Consider the following 24,752-nt stretch of genomic DNA (forward strand, 5'->3'; position numbering starts at 1 on the left):
ATCACTTGGATCCTTTTAGAGCAGGGATGTCCAAACTTGGCCCCTTGAAGAGTGGTGGACTTCCAACTCCCAGAATTCCCCAGCTAGCAACTTGCTCATATTTATAGCTCATGGCTGGCTGGGAAATTCTGGGAGTTGAAGTTCACCACTCTTCAAGGGGCCAAGTTTGGACACCCCTGTTTTAGAGAGTACTTAAGGCCACTTGGATATTAATCTGTGTCATCAGAGTCACATGAGCAGCGCAAATGGGTGTGGAGCTTTCATGGAACTGGTGAAAGGACCCTGTTGTAGATAGGAGACAGATGATGACTATCCCTCTCCCTCTGTTGAGAAGGCTGTTCAATTCTGAGTCCATTCCTGGGAGAAAGGATCGGTACAAATAAAAAATTAAATTAAATTAAAAAATCCCTTCCTATGTTGCCGGACTAAGTTAAAGCAGCATCCGGGCTTATCTCTGCCTCAAATGAAACTCTTCCACAAAGGGCTTCGGGAGGTTATTTGCTTTTTAAAACGAACTGAATTATACATCTGGAATCCATTCCTCTCGACAAGCTGGAGGAGATCTCGGGACCAAAAAGGTGGCTCTACTACTACGCGAAGGAGTAACGAGGCGTGGCGCAGCCCGATTCCGCCGGGAGTGATGAATTCCTTCCACAGGCGGCAGTTTGGGGGCGGGACGGGGTTCTTCACTGGGGAGATATTTAAAAAAAAAAAAAAAAGGAAGTCTCTTTCTAGCCCGGGACTGGGACAAGGAAAGGGCGTCGATCTTCCCCAGAGGTTCCAAAGTGTGAAATCGTCCCCTCCCCTCCCGCGCTTAGACAATGCCTGGGCGCGTGCCTCGGCTCCTTTCCCCCAGGCGCGCCTCCGCTCGCGGAGAAAGAAAACCCCTGCCCATATTCACCCCTATTTGCATGGCTGCCCCCACCTCCCGACGGCCATTTGTTAGCCCAAGCGGGTGGGGCGTGGGGGGGGGGGGGCGGCGGCTGCCGTCGCTTTCACTCCGTGCGAGGCCTCAGTGCAGGAAAGCAGCGGGGCGAGTGGGGGGGGGGGAAGGAGGAGGAGGAGGTGGGGAGGTGGGAAGGAGGAGTCTGGAGCCGCCTTCGAGTCGCGGACTCGGCTTCTCGCCCCTCCTTTCGCTACTGTTCGCTCGGCGCTTAGAAGCGGCTGGGCCTGCGGTTCCCGTGGCTGGCAAGGCGGCGATCGGCAATCCACTGCCCGGGGGGAGGCGGGGGAAAAGATCACAGAGGGAGCCGCGAACCTTTGCAGCGCTGTGCTTCGCTCGCCTCTCCTGGCCTGGGCTCTTCCTCGATGGCCGCGGGCTGCAAGGACGGCCCGGGGCAGGAAAAGTACCGGCTGGTGGTGGTGGGAGGCGGCGGAGTGGGCAAGTCTGCGCTCACCATCCAGTTCATCCAGGTGAGAGGCCCGGAATGGGGCGGCGGCGGCGGTGTCAGTTTTCTCGTCTTGCTAGGCGCTCTGGTAAGGGTGGGGCGCAGCAGAAACGGCCAAAGCACTCGGAGACCCTTCCTCTTCCTCCGTCCTCTGGCCTCGCTGCTGCTGGTGGGTGGGCGCCTCCTCGGGAGGTGCCCTCGCCCCGTAGGGAGAGCCCAGCGCGCGCGCTCCGGGGAGAGGCTTCGAGGCCTTGGAGGGAGGGACCCTTCTCTGCTTGGAAGCGGCTGGAGCTTAACCTCGGTAGGCAGACGGGGCTTCGCCTGGTTGTTAGGCACCCGTCTTCCTCGGCGCCCTTTTGGTCCGGCCGTCCGACCTTTCCGCTCTGGGCTTTTTGCGGGACCGACGGCAACTCCGGGCTGGGTTGACCTGAGCGTCTTGGAGGAAGCTCATCGGGTTTGCCTCGTCGCTGTTGGGCAGCCGAGAGCTCGAGCTTTTCTGGGCGCAGCACCCGCCCGGAGCTGCCTCGTTTCGCTCGCTTCCTTAGCCGTAAAGGTCCGCGGGCAGCCGGCGCTCGCTGGAGTTGCAGGCTGGTGGCGACGAAAGCGGGGGGGGGGGACGACGGGGGACTTTCCGATGCCTTTTCAACAGGTTCTTTCAATCGCCCTCTGGAACCCAGCTGCGTCCAGCCGCCTTCGTTGCCTTATCATCCATTTCGGTTGTTTTTATCCCGCTTCGATCCCTTCCGATCATCGGTTGGCATCATGGCTGACCAAACACCGTTCAAATACTTCCACGGCTCTACCCTATGTTTAAACTCCATAAAGTTAAAGCGCTTTTCCGGTTGATTTCTTTTATCGGAAACACTGCGCGGAGGCTTTTTCACGAGTGCTGTCATCTGCTTAAACTAACGCGCCGTCTAAACTAGTTTCCTTTTTTGTTACAGCTGCCCTTGGTGGCAACTTTATTGTGGGGAGGGGACTGTAGCCCACTCTCACCCGCTTCTCGACAAGCTTTTGGGAAACTTTAATCTTGGGTCTCGGAGCAGATGAAAACTGTTAACAACTGAGCAGCCTGAATAGGAAACGCAAATCTGGCTGAAGACATTCTAAAGGGAAGGAGGCTCCAGTTTGTAACAGCTGTTAGCCTCTTATTTAGCAGCCTTTTTGGATACCTCTTTCTTTACGCTGTGGTCAGTTTAAAGACTTGCTCTTCTAGGGGAAAGCCAGAGCCTTTATCCTTATTCTGGAGATGGAGGAGATATTTGATGAACAATTTATTTTTAAAAGTTTTGCATTGGCCTTAAATAGTGGATCATAAAGCCTGTAAACTGTTTGCTGCATTTTAAGGTGATAAGCTTATACATTCTTTCCAAGGGATCCTCCCAACTGAACACACTGTTACTTGCCTTTAAACCTAAGCGTGCCCAGAATCGAGTTGTAACTGTATCTGGTGCCTCTTGTGTTCTGTCTCTCTACTGATGTCATTTTGGATGCCAGACTAATAAAGATGAAAATGAAAGCCCAAGCTGCATCATAAAAGTATCCATTTACATTTCAGTCCTGGTTTGAATTAAAGTGCTGTTTATGGCTATCCACACTTACTGTTGGATTTGTTTATCTCGCTGAATGTTTGCTGTCTTCCATTGTTGTCATGTGGCAGCAAAGATCCGAATTGTTTGGCATCTCTGAAATGCTGGGATTAGAATTATTATAATCCTATTTTGTTAATCTTATCAGTGGATCTTTGCTGATGGATGGAGATAATTAGTTTATCCCTGCATGGCTGAAGCTTTAGTTCACATTCAGGCAGGCTGTGTATAGAGGGTGCTGTCTGGATGCTGACTATGGCTAGATAGTTTTAATGTGCAGAAGGATCCTCTTGATAAATCTTTTGTAACACAGATTGATTGATGTGGCATTGTAATGCTGCAATGTTAGAAGCTTTTGTGAGCTTAGGATCTGGCCTGCTAAGCAGGCTTTCATCTCATGAGGCCCCAAAGGCAGATACACATAGAAGGGTGGTGGTGCTTCATTTGTCCTCAGTGGAGTGGTTCTGTACAGAGATCAGTAAGTAGCAATGGCAAGAGATTAGCAACAGATTTAAACCAGGGTGAGCCCCTGTATATGTATTCCATATATGGTTGCCTCTAAGAGCTTTTGAAGCTCTTACAGCTGAAAGATTGCTGTAGGTTTGAAGGCCAAAAAGAACATTTTGCTGTATTACACGCTGTATTATATATGACACATAGTTTGTTTTTAAATGCACTTTTCCTCATCCAGTGAGAAGAATGTAGATGCAATCAATCCCAAATTTGCAAGTATATTCAGGTGCCTTTTGCTCCTATGACAACTGTCCATCCTGTTCCTCCATTATTGCTCTCAGATGTTGCACCTTAATGGGACCTAATGCATCAGGTCAATCTTCTCTCCCTCCCTCTCTCTCTCTGCTGAGAACCTACCTGAAGAGACTCATCTGGCTTGTCATCTTTTGTTCCAGCAGCCCAAATCGTCTACCTTCTTCCATGCTCTCAGTTGCTAATCTACCTTAGCAAGTTCTTCTGAATTTCTGGGGGGGGAAAATTGGTTTCCTCCCATGGAAGTTTAGAAATACAGGAAAGTATTATAGGAAAAAAGAGGCAACTCGAAGTCCTGGAATAAATATGTTTCAATCAATTTTAGATAAAAGTGGAGGTGTACCAGGTTTATCTCTTCTGTCATTGAACTTGCTTGGGGATGGCATGTTTTTAGGATATACTATTAAGCCTGCAAGTAGGAAAAAACTAGTTTATGAAGGTGGGTTCTGGAGAGAAACCAAGATGGAATCCTCTGATAGCTAGCATTCTTTGTGGTATGGTACTTCTTTGTCTGGTTTGGTTGCATATTTTTTTTTTTTTGCTTTTGGTCATGAAAGACCTCAGCTGTGTTTGAAGCAGAGTTCTGAAATCAAGTTGTGTTATTTACTATCTGAGAAACCGATCACAAAGCTATTATTTAGTCAACTTTCTTTGGCTCAGCATCATTGAAATAAAATAAAATAACAAGGAACTACAATCCTCTTCTCCACTCCTCTCCTCTCCACTCTCCTCCCCATTATTGTAAACAAGGTTATACGTTTGATGCAGTCTTATCTTTTGTTCCATTGAAATGTCTAACTTGCTATCAGCATTTACCAAGGTACATGTGACTTCAGATAGTTGTTAATAACTAAATAGGTTATGTTTGGCAAATTAATAATTGACTTTTAATCACCTAAGAAGATGGGAAGATGTATTTTACTAGGTTAGCTTTACCGGGTTAGGACTATGTTGAGCAATTTTCCTTCTGGATAAAATTGTTTGTTCTTCTTTCATTATTACATCTGAATGATGAATATGTTCTTATTGGGCTTCAGTATATCTCTTGTCAGCTGTGCAGACTTTGCAAAAATTTCTTTTAGGCAAACATCACTGGTTTCAGATTTGCTTTGTCTTCCTTTAGAAAGCTAATGCTGTTGACAACATTTGCTGTCTAGACTTGAGCTTAGTTTTCTTCATTGATTCTACCGTTGACATAATTTTAGCAACACATAATTGAAATGGAAGGAGTCATCCATGTGCCCTATCTCTTGGCATGCAGCAGATTGGTTGCTGCTTTCTCCGGCAAGCAAGTAGAGATAATGCAGCTCAGGCATTTGTATTGAAGAGCTTCAGTGTCAATTATATATTGAACCCCATGAGGAGATTTGAGTCTGGATACTGTTCTGAAGATGTGTGGCACACTGCAGTTGTGCCCAATTTTGTAAACTCTGACTATAGTGTGGAGTGGCTCATGAAATACAGTGGAGTCTCCAGTAATGCCAATATATAATAGACTGTGCAGCACTTTGTCTACAGAGAGAAAAAGGCACTTAGAATATAGAATAACGGCGTTTTGGAAGGGACCTTGGAGATTTTCTAGTCCAACCCCCTACTCATGTCAGGAAACCCTATATTATTTCAGGCAAATGGTTATCCAATCTCTTCTTAAAAACTTCCAGTGTTGGAGCATTGACAACTTCTGGAGGCAAGTTGTTCCATTAATTAATTGTTCTAACTGTCAGAAAATTCTTCTTAGTTCTAGGTTGCTTCTCTCCTTGATTAGTTTCAAGAAACTTTAGAAAGCCCAGAGATGCATACCATCTGCAACTTCTTAAACCAAAGGTGGGTTTTCCAGAAATTGCAGGGCAGATATAGAGAGGAGTTGCATCATCATGGAGGAAGACAGAGATGGTTTATTGACTTGCAGTCAGATGCCAGGTTGGTGCCCTCATATTTTCTGTTTCGGTCTTGAATCTAAAATCTCTCTGTATTCATGTCACAACCACATACAAAGGTAATCACAGCCCTAATATATATATATATTTATTTATTTTATTTATAATTTATTCTATACCGCCCTTCTCCCGAAGGACTCAGGGCAGTTTACAGCCATATTTAAAACACACAATACCACCAACAAGTTTAAAACAGAAATTAAAAACAAATATTTAAAAGGCCGAATAAAACTAAAACGGTCAAAGACCGACATAAAACCCAGTTAAAATTACAATTAAAATTACACTTAGGTTAGTCCCGCACGATGAAATAATATAGTCTTAAGTTCCCATTTGAAGGTCCGGAGGTCGGGTAGTTGGCATAACCCCGGAGGCAGCTCATTCCAAAGGGTCGGAGCCGCCACAGAGAAGGCTCTCCCCCTGGGGGCCACCAACTGACATTGTTTGGTCGACGGCACCCTGAGCAGCCCTACCCTGTGGGAGCGCACAGGTCGTTGGGAGGCTATCGGTGGCAGAAGATGGTCTTGTAAATAGCCCGGTCCTAAGCCATGGAGCGCTTTAAAGGTGGTAACCAACACCTTGAATTGCACCCGGAAGGCTACCGGCAGCCAGTGCAGGCCGCGCAGGATAGGTGTTATGTGGGAGCAACTGGGTGCTCCCTCTATCACCCGCGCAGCTGCATTCTGGACTAGCTGGAGCTTCCTGGTGCTCTTCAAGGGGAGCCCCATGTAGACAGCATTGCAATAGTCCAGGCAGGAACTAAAGTAAATGTTTTGAATAGATTTATACAGTTCCTATGATATCTTGGTTAAACTTCTTTCTTGCTACATTTAATTTAATTGCTCAGTAGTGTTGATAAAAGGCAATCCAGATCTTTTAGATGGAGACTAAATAAAATGCTGTTACAAATGAGCAATGCTGGAGAACTGTAAAAAGAAAATATTTTTTTAAAGATATGGTAAAATAGGCAAAGGCACTAAGAATGGCTTAGGATACAAGTAAAGCTTTTATCAGAAGTTATTTTATACAATATAACAGTAAATTCAAGAAGAATTAAATTCCTCAAGAATTTTAATATTTCCTAGCAGATTAAGCAATCAACTTTTACAATCTCTACAAGACACAATGAACACTAACTTACAGAAAGAAAAGATGCCAGACACTTGGAAAGAGACTAATGTAGCATTAATACCTAAAGAGGGACAAGATTGGAATTTAACAAAAAGCCGTGTAGACTGATATCAATATTGAATAATGATTAAAAGTTGTTCATAATGATTCTAGCTGATAGATTGTAAATAATTGTGCAAGATTTCATTCATGAGAATCAGTGTTGTTTTTTTAACTTAAAAATAGTTAAAGAACAGTATTAGAAATGTGCTGGACATTTTTGGAATATTTGGAGCAACATAATAAAAAACAATCCACACTGATCTTCTTGGATATAGAAAAGGCCTTTGACAATTTGAACTAGGCTTTTTTTGTTCAAGGTATTGGAAGATATGATTTTTGGTATACTTCCAACTATGCTTGGTGGACTTTTAAAAAAGCTGGAAAGTGTTGGATTCAGATACATACGCTAATGCAGAGCTTTAAAAATTAATACGCAATTGAAACTGAAGGCTTTCCATTTGGTACCGATAGATGAAGAGTTGTAAAAAAAAAGTTTGTTTTTATGCATGACAATTGTAGTGAGATTATGGAAGGATTTGGTATTATCCACAGTGGAGGAGTGGATGGTGAAGATAATGGAACTTGTGGAAATGGCCAAGCTGACCTAGTTGATTAAGCAAAAGATTTTATCTACATCTATTGCTAACTGGAAACCCCCCAGGAACTTTTTACATGAATCAGGAAAAAAAAATGAACTTATGTTTTATGATTCTGATGATTAGATAGGATAGACTATAGAAAAAAAATGAGTAATACTACAAGAGCAAGAGGTAAATTATTATTGTATTTATAACTGCTGTGAAGAAAATTGGAAGCCTTTGAATTTTCTTTGCTTCTGAGTCCTTTCCTTTTTTTCTTGTTTTACATTAATTTCTGTTCTTTATTTTCTTTAATAAAAATTTAAATGGAACTATATTAAAAAAGAAATTTAATTGCTCAGCAGCAATTAAAAATATGGGAAAATGTGTGATAACTTAGCCAGGCCTGAACAGTAGCTTCATGACAGTAGCAGAGAATTCTAGATCAAAGATAGTGTGTTAATAGGCTTCTTAATTATGCCAACTATTTCCACAATCCATCCATTGTCTCCGCACAAAACCCTTCATAATTGACATAGAAACATAGTAAAACATTTATTTAATTTTAGCAATAAAATGAGGTCTTTTAAAGGCTAAATAAAGTTATTGCTATTATATAAACCAGCCCCAGTTCTATTCTGAAGTACTAGGGGGTGGGAAGAAGAATTGCTATCATCTTTTCGGCAGGGAAAGAATGAACTGATTGTGCAAAGAGTTCTTAGGAGTGTCTAAAATTAAATAGCATTAGATCCATGTTACAGTCTCTTGAACAGTGCAAGGACTGTTTGCCATATCTCTGTAACTCGGTGCGGAGATAGATGAAGTGTTTTCAGTCTATGAATTCTTGCACTATTTCAAACTTAAAACTACTGCTTTGTTTTAGTTTATTATGCTGCTGTGCTCATACTACTGCTCTCCTTTGTTTTCAACTTATACTGCTATCCTGAATCAAAGCCCCCCCTGTGATGGAATAGATCTAGGTGTGTTTGTTGTTAGCTTGATTAAGTCACAGTAGCAGGGAAACACAGTTAAAGGACTGTTTTAGAGTGGCAAACAGTGGTGTTTACAGTCGGATCAGCGTTAATCAGGAGCAAGACCATTCTCCAAGTATGCACACAAACATAGTCACCAGTCACAATGGTAAGAGCTGCAACACTCACATATTATGATACGTTAACTTGCTTGGAGTGTTGTCTCTTTTTTTTTAATGCCATTTCAATGATTTATTCTTGTTAGGAATTGTAAATGGAGTATTGACTGATGAGGAAATACAAAAACATTTTTTTTTCCTGGATGTAATTAATCTTTTCCGCTTGCAAACAAAACATCAATAATGGTCAAGTATGCCCCAGTTTGGATATATGAAAAAGAAATGCATTACATTAAACATGGGTAAGATAAGGTTAGTTATTTCAGCGGAAAAATGAGGACGGGGACAAAGCAGTTTACATGCTGAACTCCTTGAAGAACCTGATCTTAGCCAATTGCTTGGAAAAGTGAGCTGAATAAATCGCTGTTGCCTGAAATAAGGTAGAAATGAGCTTCTTTGTGATTTACTATATAACACGAGCAGCTGCTGTCACGGAGCTTTCCCCAGCTGTCACACGCCAGCCTTTCACAGTATAACTCTGCATTATCTTCTAGTTTAACCCTCTTAACATTTGTGCTTCTCTGCTTAGAAGAACAGAGTGTAGTGGAGTCACTGCATCTATGTACTACTAAAACTCCCTGTGTTTGTCTGTTTTGTAACCTTCAGTTAGCCAAAATGGTGCATCATCGTGCAGCAGTTTGAACCATTGTACCTCAAGCGGCTAACTTAAAGAATGTGTACAAAATATAAGACCCATTATATTAGTGGAATTGAAATGTCAAAGATCTTCAGACCAGTTGTGTTGGCAAAGTTGTGGGTGCTGCCGCACTGCCACAGTCAGATGCAGTCATGTGGTTGTGATTTCCAATGCTTCCTGCCAGCTTCCCTTAAGCAAAGTAAATGGGAAAGCTGGCAGAAAATCGGACATTGCTTCTGCTCCCACTGGTTTTTTTGACCTCCTGGCAAAGTAATAGCAGTACCATTCAGGAAAAAAAAAAATAATGTTAATTCTGGTCACATCACACTGCACTATCTTTTTCTCAAAGAATGTTCCAAGAGGTCATAAGTTGTCCAGTATTTTTAAAAAATCTATTAACAGCAACTTACTTTTATTTATTTTATACACAAAAGTTGAAGAGCAGCCTCATGTTACTATATGTCTCTCCTTTTTAATAACTGCTAAATGCAAAGACAACTGATTCAACTTCATAAGCATTTCAGCTTATTTTAGTGGGCATATGGTTGTGTGATTGCAGTAAATTTGCCTTTGCCAGTATCAAGTTCATTTTCAGAATGTGGAAGGCGAAGATCTTTCTTTATGGAGGCAGGATAGCATAATTCAGAGTAAGCCACTATTCATTTTACTTTTGGAGAGTTGATAACTTATGTCGATCACCTTGGTTGGATGGTTCTTCATATAAATGTGATGATTTAAAAGATATAAAAGTGATGTGCAAAACATGGGGTAATAGAAGTTTAAGGATGTCGTGTATCTTAACATATTTTCCTTTTTTGCCTAGTGTGGTCTTTAAATTAAAACAACCTATTTCATGTGCAGCCAGAATCCCAAAATTGTATAATGCAGCCCTTTACCGATCGTACAATTGATAACTGTATATGTGTTTCTGATTGGGGTAAATTGTAGGGGTAACACAGAAGTATTTATATTTCTTTTACTTAATTTACTCTGTTTACAACATACGGTCTTATTACTGTCCTATATTTTATATTTTGATTTTTTACCTTACCTGAATTCTGAGCATTAACTTGCTGAACACATTAACTTAAATAGTGCCATATTTCCCAATATAGAGTAGATTTTTAGTGACATTGCAGAATATGCCAATTTTTAAAATTTTAAAAGTCAAGTTCTAAAAGTGCCTCTTTTTTTCTTAGTAAAATTACTTTTTCAAGCAGGAAAAAAGAATGCTATTCTTCTTACACCCCCAATCCTAATAGAAATAATATAGTTGTTGCATACTTTTGCTCATATGTATGTTGTTGTTTTTTATGATGATGTTGTTATTTTATGTCGATGTTTATGTATACTGTTGTGACAAATAAAAATAATTTTAAAAAATGGCTATTTAAAAAACAACAACAACTTCATTTTTGTTGCAGGCATATTCCTGATTTCACAACAGTTTCTGACAGGTGCTTTGATAATCTGTGCTCACTTTTCTCCATTAAAATAGGAATTTAAAATACTAAAGCATTACACAATGTATATGTGATGATGGTGGGGAGGGAGTAGAAATTGGCACCTTTATATCATACTGGAATTGTAAAACTCTTTTAAGTGGATAATATATCAAGAAAGAAACCATTTGAAGCTGAGAAATTTTTTTATTGTCAATATTTCGATAAGGCTGATGCAAGTACATTAACAACTGCAACAAATATAGAAATAATACACAAATAAAGATGCACTTTGACACTTAGGCATTCTAACAGGTTTACAAATTGATAGGACGAAACAATTTTATTTTGGGGAGAATTGATAACTGTTTGAATTGGTAACTGATAATAGATATTAGATATTGAAAATGCTTAGTTCTCAACAATTTAAAGCCAGGGGACTGTTTTTCACTGGGCTGGTATGTAAGCTGTTTTTGAGGTTTTTACACTTTTCTTTATGGATGTGTTTGTAGGGTAGAGTAAAGGAAGTGGTAAACAAAGTGTTTAAGACCTGACTTTATAAAAAAGAAAAAAAACAGAAAAAAAGAAACACATACCGTAAAGTAGAATAGAATAGAATAGAATAGAATTTTTTATTGGCCAAGTGTGATTGGACACACAAGGAATTTGTCTTGGTGCATATGCTCTCAGTGTACATAAAAGAAAAGATACGTTCATCAAGGTACAACATTTACAACACAATTGATGATCAATATATCAATATAAATCATAAGGATTGCCAGCAACAAGTTATAGTCATACAGTCATAAGTGGAAAGAGATTGGCGATGGGAACTATGAAACGATTAATAGTAGTGCAGATTCAGTAAATAGTCTGACAGTGTTGAGGGAATTATTTGTTTAGCAGAGTGATGGCCTTCGGGAAAAAACTGTTCTTGTGTCTAGTTGTTCTGGTGTGCAGTGCTCTATAGCGTCGTTTTGAGGGTAGGAGTTGAAACAGTTTATGTCCAGGGTGCGAGGGGTTTGCAAATATTTTCACGGCCCTCTTCTTGATTCGTGCAGTATACAGGTCCTCAATGGAAGGCAAGTTGGTAGCAATTATTTTTTCTGCAGTTCTAATTATCCTCTGAAGTCTGTGTTTTTCTTGTTGGGTTGCAGAACCGAACCAGACAGTTATAGAGGTGCAAATGACAGACTCAATAATTCCTCTGTAGAATTGGATCAGCAGCTCCTTGGGCAGTTTGAGCTTACTGAGTTGGCGCAGAAAGAACATTCTTTGTTGTCCTTTTTTAATGATGTTTTTGATGTTAGCTGTCCATTTGAGATCTTGCGATATGATAGAACCCAGAAATTTGAAGGTTTCTACTGTTGATACTGTGTTGTCAAGTATTGTGGAAGTATGGAAGGGTTTTTCCTAAAGTCTACCACCATTTCTACGGTTTTGAGTGTGTTCAGTTCCAGTTTGTTTTGGTTGCACCACAAGGCTAGTCGTTCGACCTCTCGTCTATATGCGGATTCGTCATTGTCTCGAATGAGACCAATCACTGTTGTGTCATCTGCGTAGAATGTGAATGTATGATATATGCTCTTAAAATAACACTGCGTCAAATGGCTTAATAAATAAAATCGTACAGGCATTTTAAACTGTCTGTGGCTATGGTTAAGATTCAAGGGAGCTAAAGCTGAACAATCTAGCTGACAGTAAGCTGAACTTGGATAGTTGAATGAAATGTGTTTTAAATGTAATGACTTGTCTTAGGTATATGTCTGTGGTGCATCGTAGAAGTTAAAGATAAATAACTTTCTTTTTGGACAAAACTGGTAAGACTGTTTATAAATGACCTTGGCCTGTGTTCAAATGCTAGTATCTTATCTCACCTGTAGTTTTATCCACTTTTGAGTAAGTTTAACGAGGTATTGATATTACGAAGCATGTTCATTCAAAGTGAAACGGTGCTTATTCTGTCCATATGGTATTGCTCATGATTAAATGTAAACTACTAAATTTATGATCAAAACTTAGTTGTTCAACAAATATTAGTTTTCTATCTCTGTATGCATGAAAGAATATAAAATAAGATTATTACTTTTAGTCCTGGTGCCTTGAACTTTCCATAAGCAAAAGCTGATAATAACATTTTGATCTGGGAAACAACTTAACTGGTAAATCACATTCCTACAGTGTAATAATCTGCATATCTAATTATTGTTCATTTCTAGTGAGTTTATCTAAAGGTACCTAAAATCAGAAGAAAGGAATGGCAGAGGATGAGATGATTAAAATAGTGTCATCACAATGAACATGAATTTGGGCAAATTCCAGGAGACAGTAGAAGAAGGCACATGTCACAGCCTTCCCTGAACCCATTGTTTGATTTGAAAAAAGAAAAATTGACCCCCGTGATGTCTTTCCTTAGAACTGAGCCAGGATGATACAGACCATTGGAATGATAATTTTCTAATTTAAAAAGTGTTTGTATCTCACATGTTCATATTCTTTCTCCCTCTCCCTCTCTCTCCCTATGCTTCTCTCCCCCTCCCTCCCCTCCCTCCCTTGTACACACAGCATATTTACAGATTCAGCTACCTACTATTTAAAAGGTAACTATAAAAATTATCTACAAATGAAAATTTTGACAGCGAAAAAGTGAATAATAAGCAGCTTCCTTTCAATCTAATTGAAAAAAAAGTATGCAAAAATGCAGAGTAAATTGGTACTAATTCTAAATGTATCAAAGAAGGGATAGATGCGGAACTCATCAAATTTGCAGATGACACCAAGCTGTCAGGAATAGCCAACACTCCAGAAGATAGGCTCAAGATACAGAAGGATCTTGACAGACTTGAACATTGGGCCCTATCTAACAAAATGAAATTCAACAGTGAAAAAAGTAAGGTTCTACATTTAGGCCAAAAAAACAAAATGCACAGGTACCGGATATGTGGTACCTTGCTCCATAGTAGTAACTGTGAGAGGGATCTTGGAGTCCTAGTGGACAACCATTTAGATATGAGCCAGCAGTGTGCAGCAGCTGCCAAAAAAGCCAAGAATGGGCTGCATAAACAGAGGGATAGCATCAAGATCACATGAAGTGTTAATACCACTTTATAATGCCTTGGTAAGACCACACTTGGAATATTGCATTCAGTTTTGGTCGCCACGATGTAAAAAGGATGTTGAGCCTGTATAAAGAGTGCAGAGAAGAGCAACAAAGATGATTAGGGGACTGGAGGCTAAAACATATGAAGAACGGTTGCAGGAACTCGGTATGTCTAGTTTAATGAAAAGAAGGACTAGGGGAGACATGACAGCAGTGTTCCAATATCTCAGGGGTTGCCACAAAGAAGAGGGAGTCAAACTATTCTCCAATGCACCTGAGGGTAGAACAAGAAGCAATGGGTGGAAACTAATCAAGGAGAGAAGCAACTTAGAACTAAGGAGAAATTTTCTGATGGTTAGAACAATTAATCAGTGGAACAACTTGCCTGCAGAAGTTGTGAATGCTCCAACACTGGAAATTTTTAAGAAAATCGTGGATAGACCTTTGTCTGAAATGGTATAGGGTCTCCTGCCTGGGGAGGGGGTTGGACTAGAAGGTCCCTTCCAACTCTGATATTATTATTATAAAGTAATCTTTCAAAACGTTCTAATATAAAAATCACAGATTTTATATCATTTCTGGAAGGATACATTGGCATGTAATTTGTTATCTGTTAGCTGAGTTGGAAAGAATAAAGGATGGATTGCCTGTGCTCACCTGATGCAAATTTGACATTTCACATATCACAGGGATAAGATACCAAAATACACCCAGTTCAGCTTATCCAGGGATAGGCTTATCTGTGAATATATATGCGTACACTTTTATTTTCATGTATGTATGTATGTATGTATGTATGTATGTATGTATGTATGTATGTATATTTTCAAGGATAAACTGGCCCTTGAACCCAAATATTAAGTAAAATGCAAATTGGCTTATCTATGAGTGGAACATTTTTCATATTTTGGATAAATTGAGGTTGACTTATCTGCGGATGGGCTAATACGTAATCCGTTATGGTAAATAACCATAAAAGAACCACAACGGCATCATTCCTCACCAGGCGTGACTGTGTATTATGGGTAATGCACTCTAGTAGCCACAAGGACTCCAAGCACGCTTGGCTGTCATTTGATGCATGTTAGGCGTGTGATATTTGACCTACAAAAATCCAGATGGCATCAAAGGGAAACTAGCATCAATATTTCATGTCAAGTTGTAATTTGGATGTTTGCAACCCAAATACAAGAGCCTTATCTATAGGCTGTACATACTTTTATTGCAATGGTGATGTCTGTTCACTTGAAGACTTTTTCAGATAATAAGTGTTTATCCTCAAGGAACCACAGCATTTATCCAAACAGAGGAGGCCAGCTGTCACAGTACTTCTAACAGTTTGGTTTTGTGGCCTATAATTACTGCAAACCTGCTGTTAGATAGGACAGTAGAAAAACAATTTTTTCCTTAAGAGAAGTCTGATTTGAGAAGAGGTTGGATTCCAGTAATACTGAGTAAGATTTACTCCTAAATCTTACTAAATCAATGCGAAAAAAGCTGAATTTACCTCACAATAGCAATATGTTAGAATACTTTTCTGAAATACAACCATAATTATGTATTCCCTTTTGTGGAACTTAAAAAAAAAGAGCTTTTGAATATGTCACGGCTAAATGATGTACCACAAAGAAGTATTTACCACAAATGCCAATACACTTATAGGAATTTTGTGATGGTCAGTTAGGGTAGAAGAAAATGCCATAAAAACGGCTCATCAGACAGAAATGCCAAAGCAACATTAAATGATAACTTGATAGTCTGAATCACTGTATCCAAATATGAGGTATATAAGGCACTTGGAAATTTAGGATGATGATAATGTGCCATCAAGTCATTATTGATTCTGAGCAACCACATATATAGATTTCTTCCATGACGATCTATCCATAACCTGGTCTTTCAGGTCTTCAGACAATATACTCATTGCCATTGTAACAGAATCCATACACCTTACTGCTGATGCCCTCTTCTCTTTTCTTCCAGGAATGCAGGATCTTTATATACAATCAAAAATTGGGGGTTTACAGTTCCACAACATTTGGAGAGAAATGGGTTACAGAAGGTTAATAACTATGATACACCTTGAGGTAGAATCTGTTCCTGTAGTATAAGTTTCCTTCTGCCTCAGTTTGAGCCACCAATTAAAAGTAAATGGCACATTGACTTACCACAGAGTGGAAGTGGCAATTTTTTTTTACTAAGAGGCTAGATTCTATAAACAGTGAGTAAATTAATTTTCTGTTCATTGCATAGATCCTATGCCTGTTCTCTACAAAACTTCTCTTGAGTGCATTTCAATATGTGGCAGGGTTACACAGGGTTACTATCAAATCCTTTGACAGTATTAGTATTATTTATGATCCTTTGATACTATTAGTATCATTATTACCATTACTGTGTAAAAGCATATGAAAGTAGTTTGCAGACATTGCTTCTTGTCAAACAATGAAGAAAGCTTCCATGTAAACTTCTCTAAGGACATAAATGCAAGCTTTGTGAGTAGGGGGTCCTTGGTGCTTTCTAATTCAAGGATCATTTGTGACAGGATAAGAATCTTGAATAAGTAAATGAATAGGGCCTCTGGTGGCTCAGCAGACTAAGTCTGTCTGTTATTAACACAGCTGCTTGCAATTACTGCAAGTTCACGTCCCACCAGGCCCAAGGTTGACTCAGGCTTCCATCCTTTATAAGGTAGGTAAAATGAGGACCCAGATTGTTGGGGGCAATAAAAGTTGACTTTGTATATAATATACAAATGGATGAAGACTATTGCTTAACACAGTGTAAGCCGCCCTGAGTCTTCCGAGAAGGGTGGGGTATAAATTCAAATAAAACAAAACAAAACTGGATTAGTGGTGGAACTGGATTTCAGATTTTTTTACTACCAGTTCTGTGGGCGTTGCTTGTGGGTACGGCATGGCTTGGTGGGCATGGCAAGGGAAGAATACTGTAAAATCTCCATTCCCTCTCCAATCCAGGGGAAGGTTACTGCAAAATCCCCATTTCCTTCTAATCAGCTGGGACTTGGGAGGCAGAAAATAGATGGGGGCTGGGCCAGTCACAATTTTTACTACCGGTTCTTCGAACTACTCAAAATTTCCACTACTGGTTCTCCAGAACTGGTCAGAACCTGCTGAAACCCACCTCTGAACTGGACTATATAAACTAAGCTTATTTTATGAAGCATCTTGTCTTTCTTAAAAGTCAATAAGCAAAATAGGAGTGAGCTGTGTCCTTAAACCCTTCTGGAGTTCAGAAACTGATGTAATGCTCCAATGGACATAATTGCAATTTAGTGAATTCTTTTTATTTGCCAAAAAAAAAGGCAAAAAAGATTTTATTTTGCAAATAAAAAGAAAGTGGCTTAACAACTCAAATTGCAGCTTACCAGATGTCTTGACAGAAATACTGCATACACATCCTGCATATCCTTTTATTAAAAAAAAAGCAACCTCAAATACTTATATAGAAAGTAAACATGCTAAAAATGTAGTTGGGAAGAGCTACATTTCACATACCAATTTTTTCTTCTCTGCTTTAAATTTGATTTTAATAAAATAGTTTTAAGTTCTAGTTTCAACTTACATATAGTCAGTTAGGAAGCTCCTCTGTGGAGACACGCTATCCAAGAAATTTATTTAAGCTTACAAGCTATTGATATCTGAGGTCTGCTCCTTTTCTCCTTTACTCTCATTATTAACGTTTTCCCTTTCCTTCCCTCCCCTCCTTTCCCCTCCATTTACTTTATTTTTTATTTTTATTTACATTTATATCCCGCCCTTCTCCGAAGACTCAGGGCGGCTTACAGTGTGTAAGGCAACTTTACCCTAAATCAAGTTAGTACCTTCCAAATATCCTTAGGAAGTCAAAATACCATTAGGTTGGTTCCACTGATGATGGAACTTAAAACAGATATTTAAAACAGATATTCTGTTTTAAATAGTAACTGTTGTGGCTCCAGCCCTCCCTCCACCTCCGGGCCTGGCCCCCTGCCAGAGAGTGACTCAGAGAATCAGGGTTCCCTTCTGCAGGAGCCAGAGGCAGGCCAGGTAAAAGAAATAACGAGGCCTCTATCTGCTCCTGTATCTTCCCCCACCCAGGCAATGCTCCCAGACCCAGCTGAGGACAATCAATCCTGGTTAGATCCTAGGTTTCGTAGACAGGAGAGGCGGAACAACAGAAGCAGGGGTGGGGCAGGCCTAGTGCTGAGTCACGGAGCCACACCCCATAGGGTATAAAAGCAGCAGGGGCTGCTATACTACTCCGTGGCAAACAAATCAACTGCTTAGAGAGAACTTGAGCTGAAGTACTGTTTGTTCCTGGTTTCCTGGTTGACTTGCCGGCATCAAGAAAAGATAACAGAGAAACTTGGCAGATGCTCGCTAGTTTGCTGCCAGAGCTGATAGCTGCTGTGGACTGAATTGCCGGCTAATTAAGTCATCGCTCGTGTCTCCCGGCTGAGGTGGGGGGGACAGAACAGTAACCTTCTCCAACTCAGAAGCCTGATTTGGAGCTCCAGAAATGTTTTGATGGTTGGATCTGAAATGGAAATAAGGAAATAGTGTTTGGGGAAAATTAAGAATATCAGTAACTGTTTCATTTTTATGAGAGTGGAGTGGAATTCATATGACAATTATATTTTTTTGCTGGGATGAAGCTTGACAAATTTCTTAGGTTTAAGAAAAGACATTCTCTTAAGGAATGAGGCTGCCCCTTCTGAATGCAATGGAGCTGGTTGTCAGAAGTATAAAAGAATAACACGATGGTCTATTCCATAAAATAATTTGTGTGGAAATGTACATTATAAATTATATTAAAGTAGTATTTAGGATACAAGGCTGCCTGACTATTGCTTAAAATAAGTCGTAGAATTAACCTTTTTCCTCAGTCTTCAAACTGACAACATTGAAACTTTATGGTAGTTCAAAACAGAATGCTTCAAATTCACCTCCATAAAGGTGGATTTCATTCTAAATTCTATTCTGAGTTAGGCTGCTCCATCCTTACAATCTGGGCATTGAGTGAATTTATTGCAAACCTCTATCAAATGTTAATCAATAATCAATATAGCATAGGGTTTAGGGGGGGGGAAAGTCTCATTAGCAAAGCTCATTCTGTCATTGGATCCTCTGTATTTGGCTAGATGTAAGAAATCATTTTTGTTACACTTATTGGTATCTGATCTCAGAAACTCTGGTTGATCTCAGAACCTAAGTAGGTTTCACCTTGGTTAGTACTTGGGTGGGGAACCTCCTGGGAATTCCATGGCCGTTAGCTAGATGGGAAAGTTAAAACCAAGCTTGATAGTGGTATTCACTTCCATAATGGATGTGGTCACCAGGAGTTGAATTAAATTTCAGGGTGTTTTAATTCATGGAATTACTGTTTTCCTATGGCCTGGAATTAATGATCCAAAAGATTCGTGTTACTATAAGAGATGGAAATCAGTGTTTGTTATCAGATGATTCTTATTTGTTTCAAATAAGCTCCAAATTTGTACCAAATTTAGTATGTACCTTCAGTATGTACCAAATTCAGTATGTACCTTTTTAAATACGCAGGTCCTTCATTTACTGTTGCAAACACGGAAGCTTTATGAGCATGAAATTCAAAACATAGAATCCTGCTGAGAACAACTGTGTTATTTGGTCTGCTTTTCTTTCCCATTTAGATAGCTAACATCGCTTCATTGTTTTCACTGTCTAAGGCCATTTATTTGTAACCTGAGAACAACTGTTATGCAAAGAACAAGAAATGAAAATTAGTTGGGATGAAAGATATCAAGGGGAAGCACCTTTCTGGAAACCCCCTGCAGTTAGTGCATGTGTGCGTCTGCACCTATGTGTTTATATGCTTATTTATTGGTATTTAAATGATCTGAATTTTATTTTGATTTTATGGTACACGTTTTCTCATGCAGCCTTGAGTTAAAGATCAACTCCTTGTGACTCCATGGATACATCCAAGTAGATTTGTTTGCAATAGTATGGAAGTGGTTTGCCATTGCTTTCTTCAGAATTGTTTTTTTCCCTCCAAGTTCCTTTTCTGGCCTATAACCTCGATGTTCCCCAAATACATGTTTTGAAAAGCGAGTTTCTTATTAGTGTTCAAAGATCTAATGTTATTTCTTTTTAGTTGTAGATCTTGTAGATATATTTACCATTGCGCCCCACTGCATTGCATCTAGCATGACTGAGAAATAGTGTGTGCCTTCTAGTGAGTGTTGGCACCTGGTGATAGCCTGGCAAGTGCTTGCAACTTTCTTGGTTGAGGGTACCTTGGGACTTCTGGTTTCTAGCCTGATGCCTGAATTATTACACTAATAGAAGTTATTTTAAATTTGGCGGTTGGGGTAGATGGAAATTATTGCTATATTTGCCTTGCTTCAATCTTGTCCCTCAGTGAATGGGGTGGTGGACATGATTAGCCATAGCCAACTTAAGTATTTTGCCGTGGTGTAAGTTAATGGTTAACATTGCTTTGACATTGTTGGAAGAAATGTCCATCTGGGTTCAGTTCCAAGTGGGGAAAAAGACACTGGATTCATGGAAGTTGCTTGGAAAGAAGGTTTATTGATGAACAGGGTCACATGGCTTGAGTTCCTGAGCAGAATCACGTGGTCCAGGTTCCTGAGCAGAAAAAGGGCTGAGATGCTGAGAGTGACTTCGTTTTATGCCCTCTGTTGGGCATTGTCTTTGAGCTTGTATTCTGATTGGTTAGCAGACTCCCATGGGGCCATGCAGGGGCAACTCTGTGGGCTGTGTTTGGAGACCAAGTTTGGTTGAGCCTTGCTGGGCGATGATGTAATGAAAGAGCTTTGGGCAATTCCTAATATGGTTCCGCCTGAAGGATCTTTGTTATGTAGAATAGCCTGGCCCAGGCCTTAATGGCCCACTAACAAAGGTGTGGGGCTGAGCTTCTGCTTCTCTTTTAGGGGAAATATTCTGCCTTTTTAGTATATCCTAAAATATTTCATTTTACTAGGACAGGTGGGTTTTAAGTTCCAACAACATCTATACCAGGGGTGAAATCTAAAAATTTTCCCTACCGGTTCTGTGGGTGTGGCGTAATTGGTGGGCATGGCTTGGTGGTCAGATGACTGGGTGGGTGTGGCCAATAACAATAAATAATAAAAATAATAAAGTACACAAAACAATAAGAGGTACCAAAAACCAATGTTCACACTTTACACACACAGAACACAACACAACACAACTGACTCTCACACAATGTAAAAGCAGCTGCACCTCACCTAAAATGGTCCCTGCAATAAGCAGGAACCTCACACAGCCACAAAAAGCTCAAAAATCAACTTTCACACTTTACACAGACACAACACAACACAACTGATTCTCACACAATATAAAAGCAGCTGCACCTCACCCAAAATGGCTCCTGCAACAAGCAGGAACCTCACACAGCCCCAAAAAGCCCCAAAACCAAATTTCACACTTTACACACACACAGCACAACACAATACAACTGACTCACACACTATGTAAAAGCAGCTGCACTTCACCCAAAATGGCCCCTGTAACAAGCAGGAACCTCACACAGCCATAAAAAGCCCCAAAACCAACTTTCACACTTTACACACACACAACACAACACAACACAACTGACTGATACACACATGCACAAAATGCCACATACAGCTTTTTGAGATTTTGTGTGTTTGTGTAGTTAGAGTGAAACACTACAGAAACACACCAAATCTCAGAAAGCTGCACAAATATTTTATTTTATTATTTTATTTATATATTTAGATAAAAGCAGCTAAATTTAAAACTTCCTTAACTTTAAAACTTCCTTAACTTTAAATTGCTATGTCTAAAAAAAGCCTCCTTAAAAAACCCCCAATTAGCTATTTTTTAAAGCCCCCCCCCCCCACCCTGGGAAAAGGCAAGCAGATTGAGTTGCTCACCAATGAGATGGATTGCAGGCAGGCAGATTCAGTTGCTAGCTGATGCAATTGATTGCAGCAGCTGAAGCAAGGCAGGAATAGCGAGTGAGAACAAAAGAACCAGAAAACTGCCAAGTAGGCAAGTGGGGACCGGGCGATTGGGGGGGGGCATGGGCGGTGGGAGGGATCTTTGCTACTGGTTCTCCGAACTACCCGCCCCCATCCCTATCGGATCACCCGATCCGGTCCAAACCGGGAGCATTTCACCCCTGATCTAAATATTGTCCAATCTGATTTGCTGATCTGCTAATCATTAGCAGATAATAATTAACCCAGGTATCTTATAATATATGTGCTATATGTGAAAACAGTGGCGTTATCTGGAGTATGACTACCTTTTTCTCTTTTCCTTTGGGACAGGATAGGCAAAGGGAGGGAATTTTCCAGTCCAAGGCGAGGTGCTTTGAATGTATTCTTCTCATGTTCTTCACTTGATCTAGGGATATCATATCTAAGTTTGGAAAATAGCCATTTCATCCCTAGATGGCAGCAAAAAGAATTGTCTTACTTTTTGCTACTGTCTAGTAGTGAAATTGATTTTTGCAGCTTAGTTACGGGATAAATGGATCTAGTGAGCCACGTTAGGAGAGTATATTCAAAGTATTCAACCTTAGACAGGTTGTGAATGAATGATACAGGGCATATAAATCAAGCCTAACCATTTAGTCACAAAAATACCAACATCACAAAGAAACTCAGGGTTTCACTGCCATTCAGAAATGCATCTCTAAATCCTCCAAAGTTTTAAGGTAGTATGTTTTAGTTAATGTTAAGTTAGTTGGCTGTGTGCAGAGCTTCTAAGTGTAACAATGTAATGGAATGTGTGTGAATGGCTTTGGAGAAAGAAGGGAAGAGATGGTGCCTAGGAAACAATCGGACAAGAGAGCCAGCCCCCCCCCCCCCATGTTAAGCCAGCTTAACAGTCAGGGAAGAAATTTAGGAAAGACTTGCTCTAATAATTGATCAAACAGTTACTGATAAATGTGGCAGTGGGAAGTTTGTAACCTTGCAAGATTTTGTTAGCGTAGCCTTGCAATAAAATAGAATTTGTCCCTCTAGTTAGGTTTCCTGTCTGGTTTACCTGGGGGAGGGGGCTGATGAACACTGAGCATTATCATCAATGTGTGTTCTTAAGAGAAAAAAAAGAAAAGAATATAAGGCACTACTGGAAAAAAAATCTCTGGAGGGCCAGGGCCAGGGGTTGCTCCTCTGCCCTGGTCCTATTAGACCTCTCAGCGGCTTTTGATACCATCGACCATGGTATCCTGCTGCACCGGTTGGGGAGTTTGGGAGTGAGAGGCACCGTTTATTGGTGGTTCCCCTCCTATCTCTCTGACTGGTCGCAGACGGTGTTGACGGGGGGCCAGAGATCGACCGCGAGGCGCCTCACTTGTGGGGTGCCACAGGGGTCGATTCTCTCGCCTCTCCTGTTCAACATCTATATGAAGTCGCTGGGTGAGATTTGGGGATCAGTGGATTTGGGGTGAGGTACCAACTGTACACTGATGACACGCAGCTGTACTTTTCCACCCCAGGCCACCCCAATGAAGCTGTCGAAGTACTGTCCCGGTGCCTGGAGGCCGTACGGGTCTGGATGGGGAGGAACAGGCTCAAGCTCAATCCCTCCAAGACGGAGTGGCTGTGGATGCCGGCACCCCAGTACAGTCAGCTGCAGCCGCAGCTGACTTTTGGGGGCGAATCATTGGCCCCGATGGAAAGGGTGCGCAACTTGGGCGTTCTCCTGGATGGGCGGTTGTCGTTTGAAGATCACTTGACGACCGTCTCCAGGAGAGCTTTTAATCAGGTTCGCCTGATCCGCCAGTTGCGCCCCTTCCTTGACCGGGATGCCCTGTGCACGGTCACTCATGCTCTTGTTACCTCTCGCTTGGATTATTGCAATGCTCTCTACATGGGGCTCCCCTTGAAGAGCACCCGGAGGCTCCAGTTAGTTCAGCTGTGCGAGTGATAGAGGGAGCCGTACGTGGCTCCCATGTAACACCACTCCTGCACAGGCTGCACTGGCTACCTGTGGTCTCTCGGGTGCACTTTAAGGTTTTGGTTACTACCTTTAAAGCGCTCCATGGCTTAGGGCCAGGGTACTTACGGGACCGCCTGCTGCTACTGAATACCTCCCACCGACCCATACGCTCACACAGAGAGGGACTTCTCAGGCTGCCGTCCGCCAAGCAAAGTCGGCTGGCGACCCCCAGGGGAAGGTCCTTCTCTGTGGGGGCTCCCACCCTCTGGAACGAACTTCCCCCTGGACTTCGTCAATTGCCTGACCTTCGGGCCTTTCGCCGCGAGCTGAAGACGTATCTGTTTATTCGCGCAGGACTGGCCTAGGAATTTTAAATTTTTAAATAGTTTTAATTTTAATATTTATATTTGATACAAATTTTATGGGGTTTTTAAGGTATAAATGTTTTAATTTGGCCATACATATAAGTTTTTTAATTATTGTTTTATCTGTACATTGTCATTGTTTTTATTGTGGCTGTGAACCGCCCTGAGTCCTTCGGGAGAAAGGCGGTATAAAAATCCAATAAATACTAAATACTAAAAATGCAGTTGTAAAATGTATTCAGGACTTAGAAGCATCTCAGTCAGAGTACAAATTCAGAATTCTAAGTTGGTTATTGTTCTCTTAACTGGGGAATTTCTATCTATTTTCTCATTTTGGCTTGCTGTTAAAGCAAAGCCTTTTCATTTTTCAAAACCCAGCTAGGAATTTCCAAATACATATGCAGGATATAAAACATCTGCAGTGAATAGTTTGATAGTTTGTATATGTACGTAGAAGATAAATTACAGTACAAAGCAGAAGCCAGATAAGTTTTGAAGCAGTGAGTGGTAAGAGAACAACAGCAATGGCAAGGACATGAAATATTCTTAAAGGATCCTTGGGGGGGGGAAATGCTTCATCAATAGCTGATAGGAATAATATGTAGTTAAAGGTAGGACATTACCTAATTCAGAATAGACTGATTTTCTTGCTCGGTTCTTCTATTTTGACAATTGCTAGCTCATCAC

General features: G+C 40.7%; 1 protein-coding gene across 1 annotated transcript in view; it reads left to right on the top strand.

Annotated features, from left to right (window-relative positions):
* Positions 1 to 1,095: 1,095 nt before the first annotated feature.
* RRAS2 (RAS related 2) overlaps positions 1,096 to 24,752 on the top strand; it is a 53,472-nt gene continuing 29,815 nt past the window's right edge. The window contains exon 1 of the mRNA XM_058159250.1: positions 1,096 to 1,413. Within this exon, the coding sequence (XP_058015233.1) occupies positions 1,309 to 1,413 (105 nt within the window). The 5' untranslated portion in view covers positions 1,096 to 1,308. The remainder of the gene's footprint in view (positions 1,414 to 24,752) is intronic.

The sequence above is a fragment of the Ahaetulla prasina genome, chromosome 1, assembly GCF_028640845.1.
Source record: "Ahaetulla prasina isolate Xishuangbanna chromosome 1, ASM2864084v1, whole genome shotgun sequence".
Lineage (NCBI taxonomy): Eukaryota > Metazoa > Chordata > Lepidosauria > Squamata > Colubridae > Ahaetulla > Ahaetulla prasina.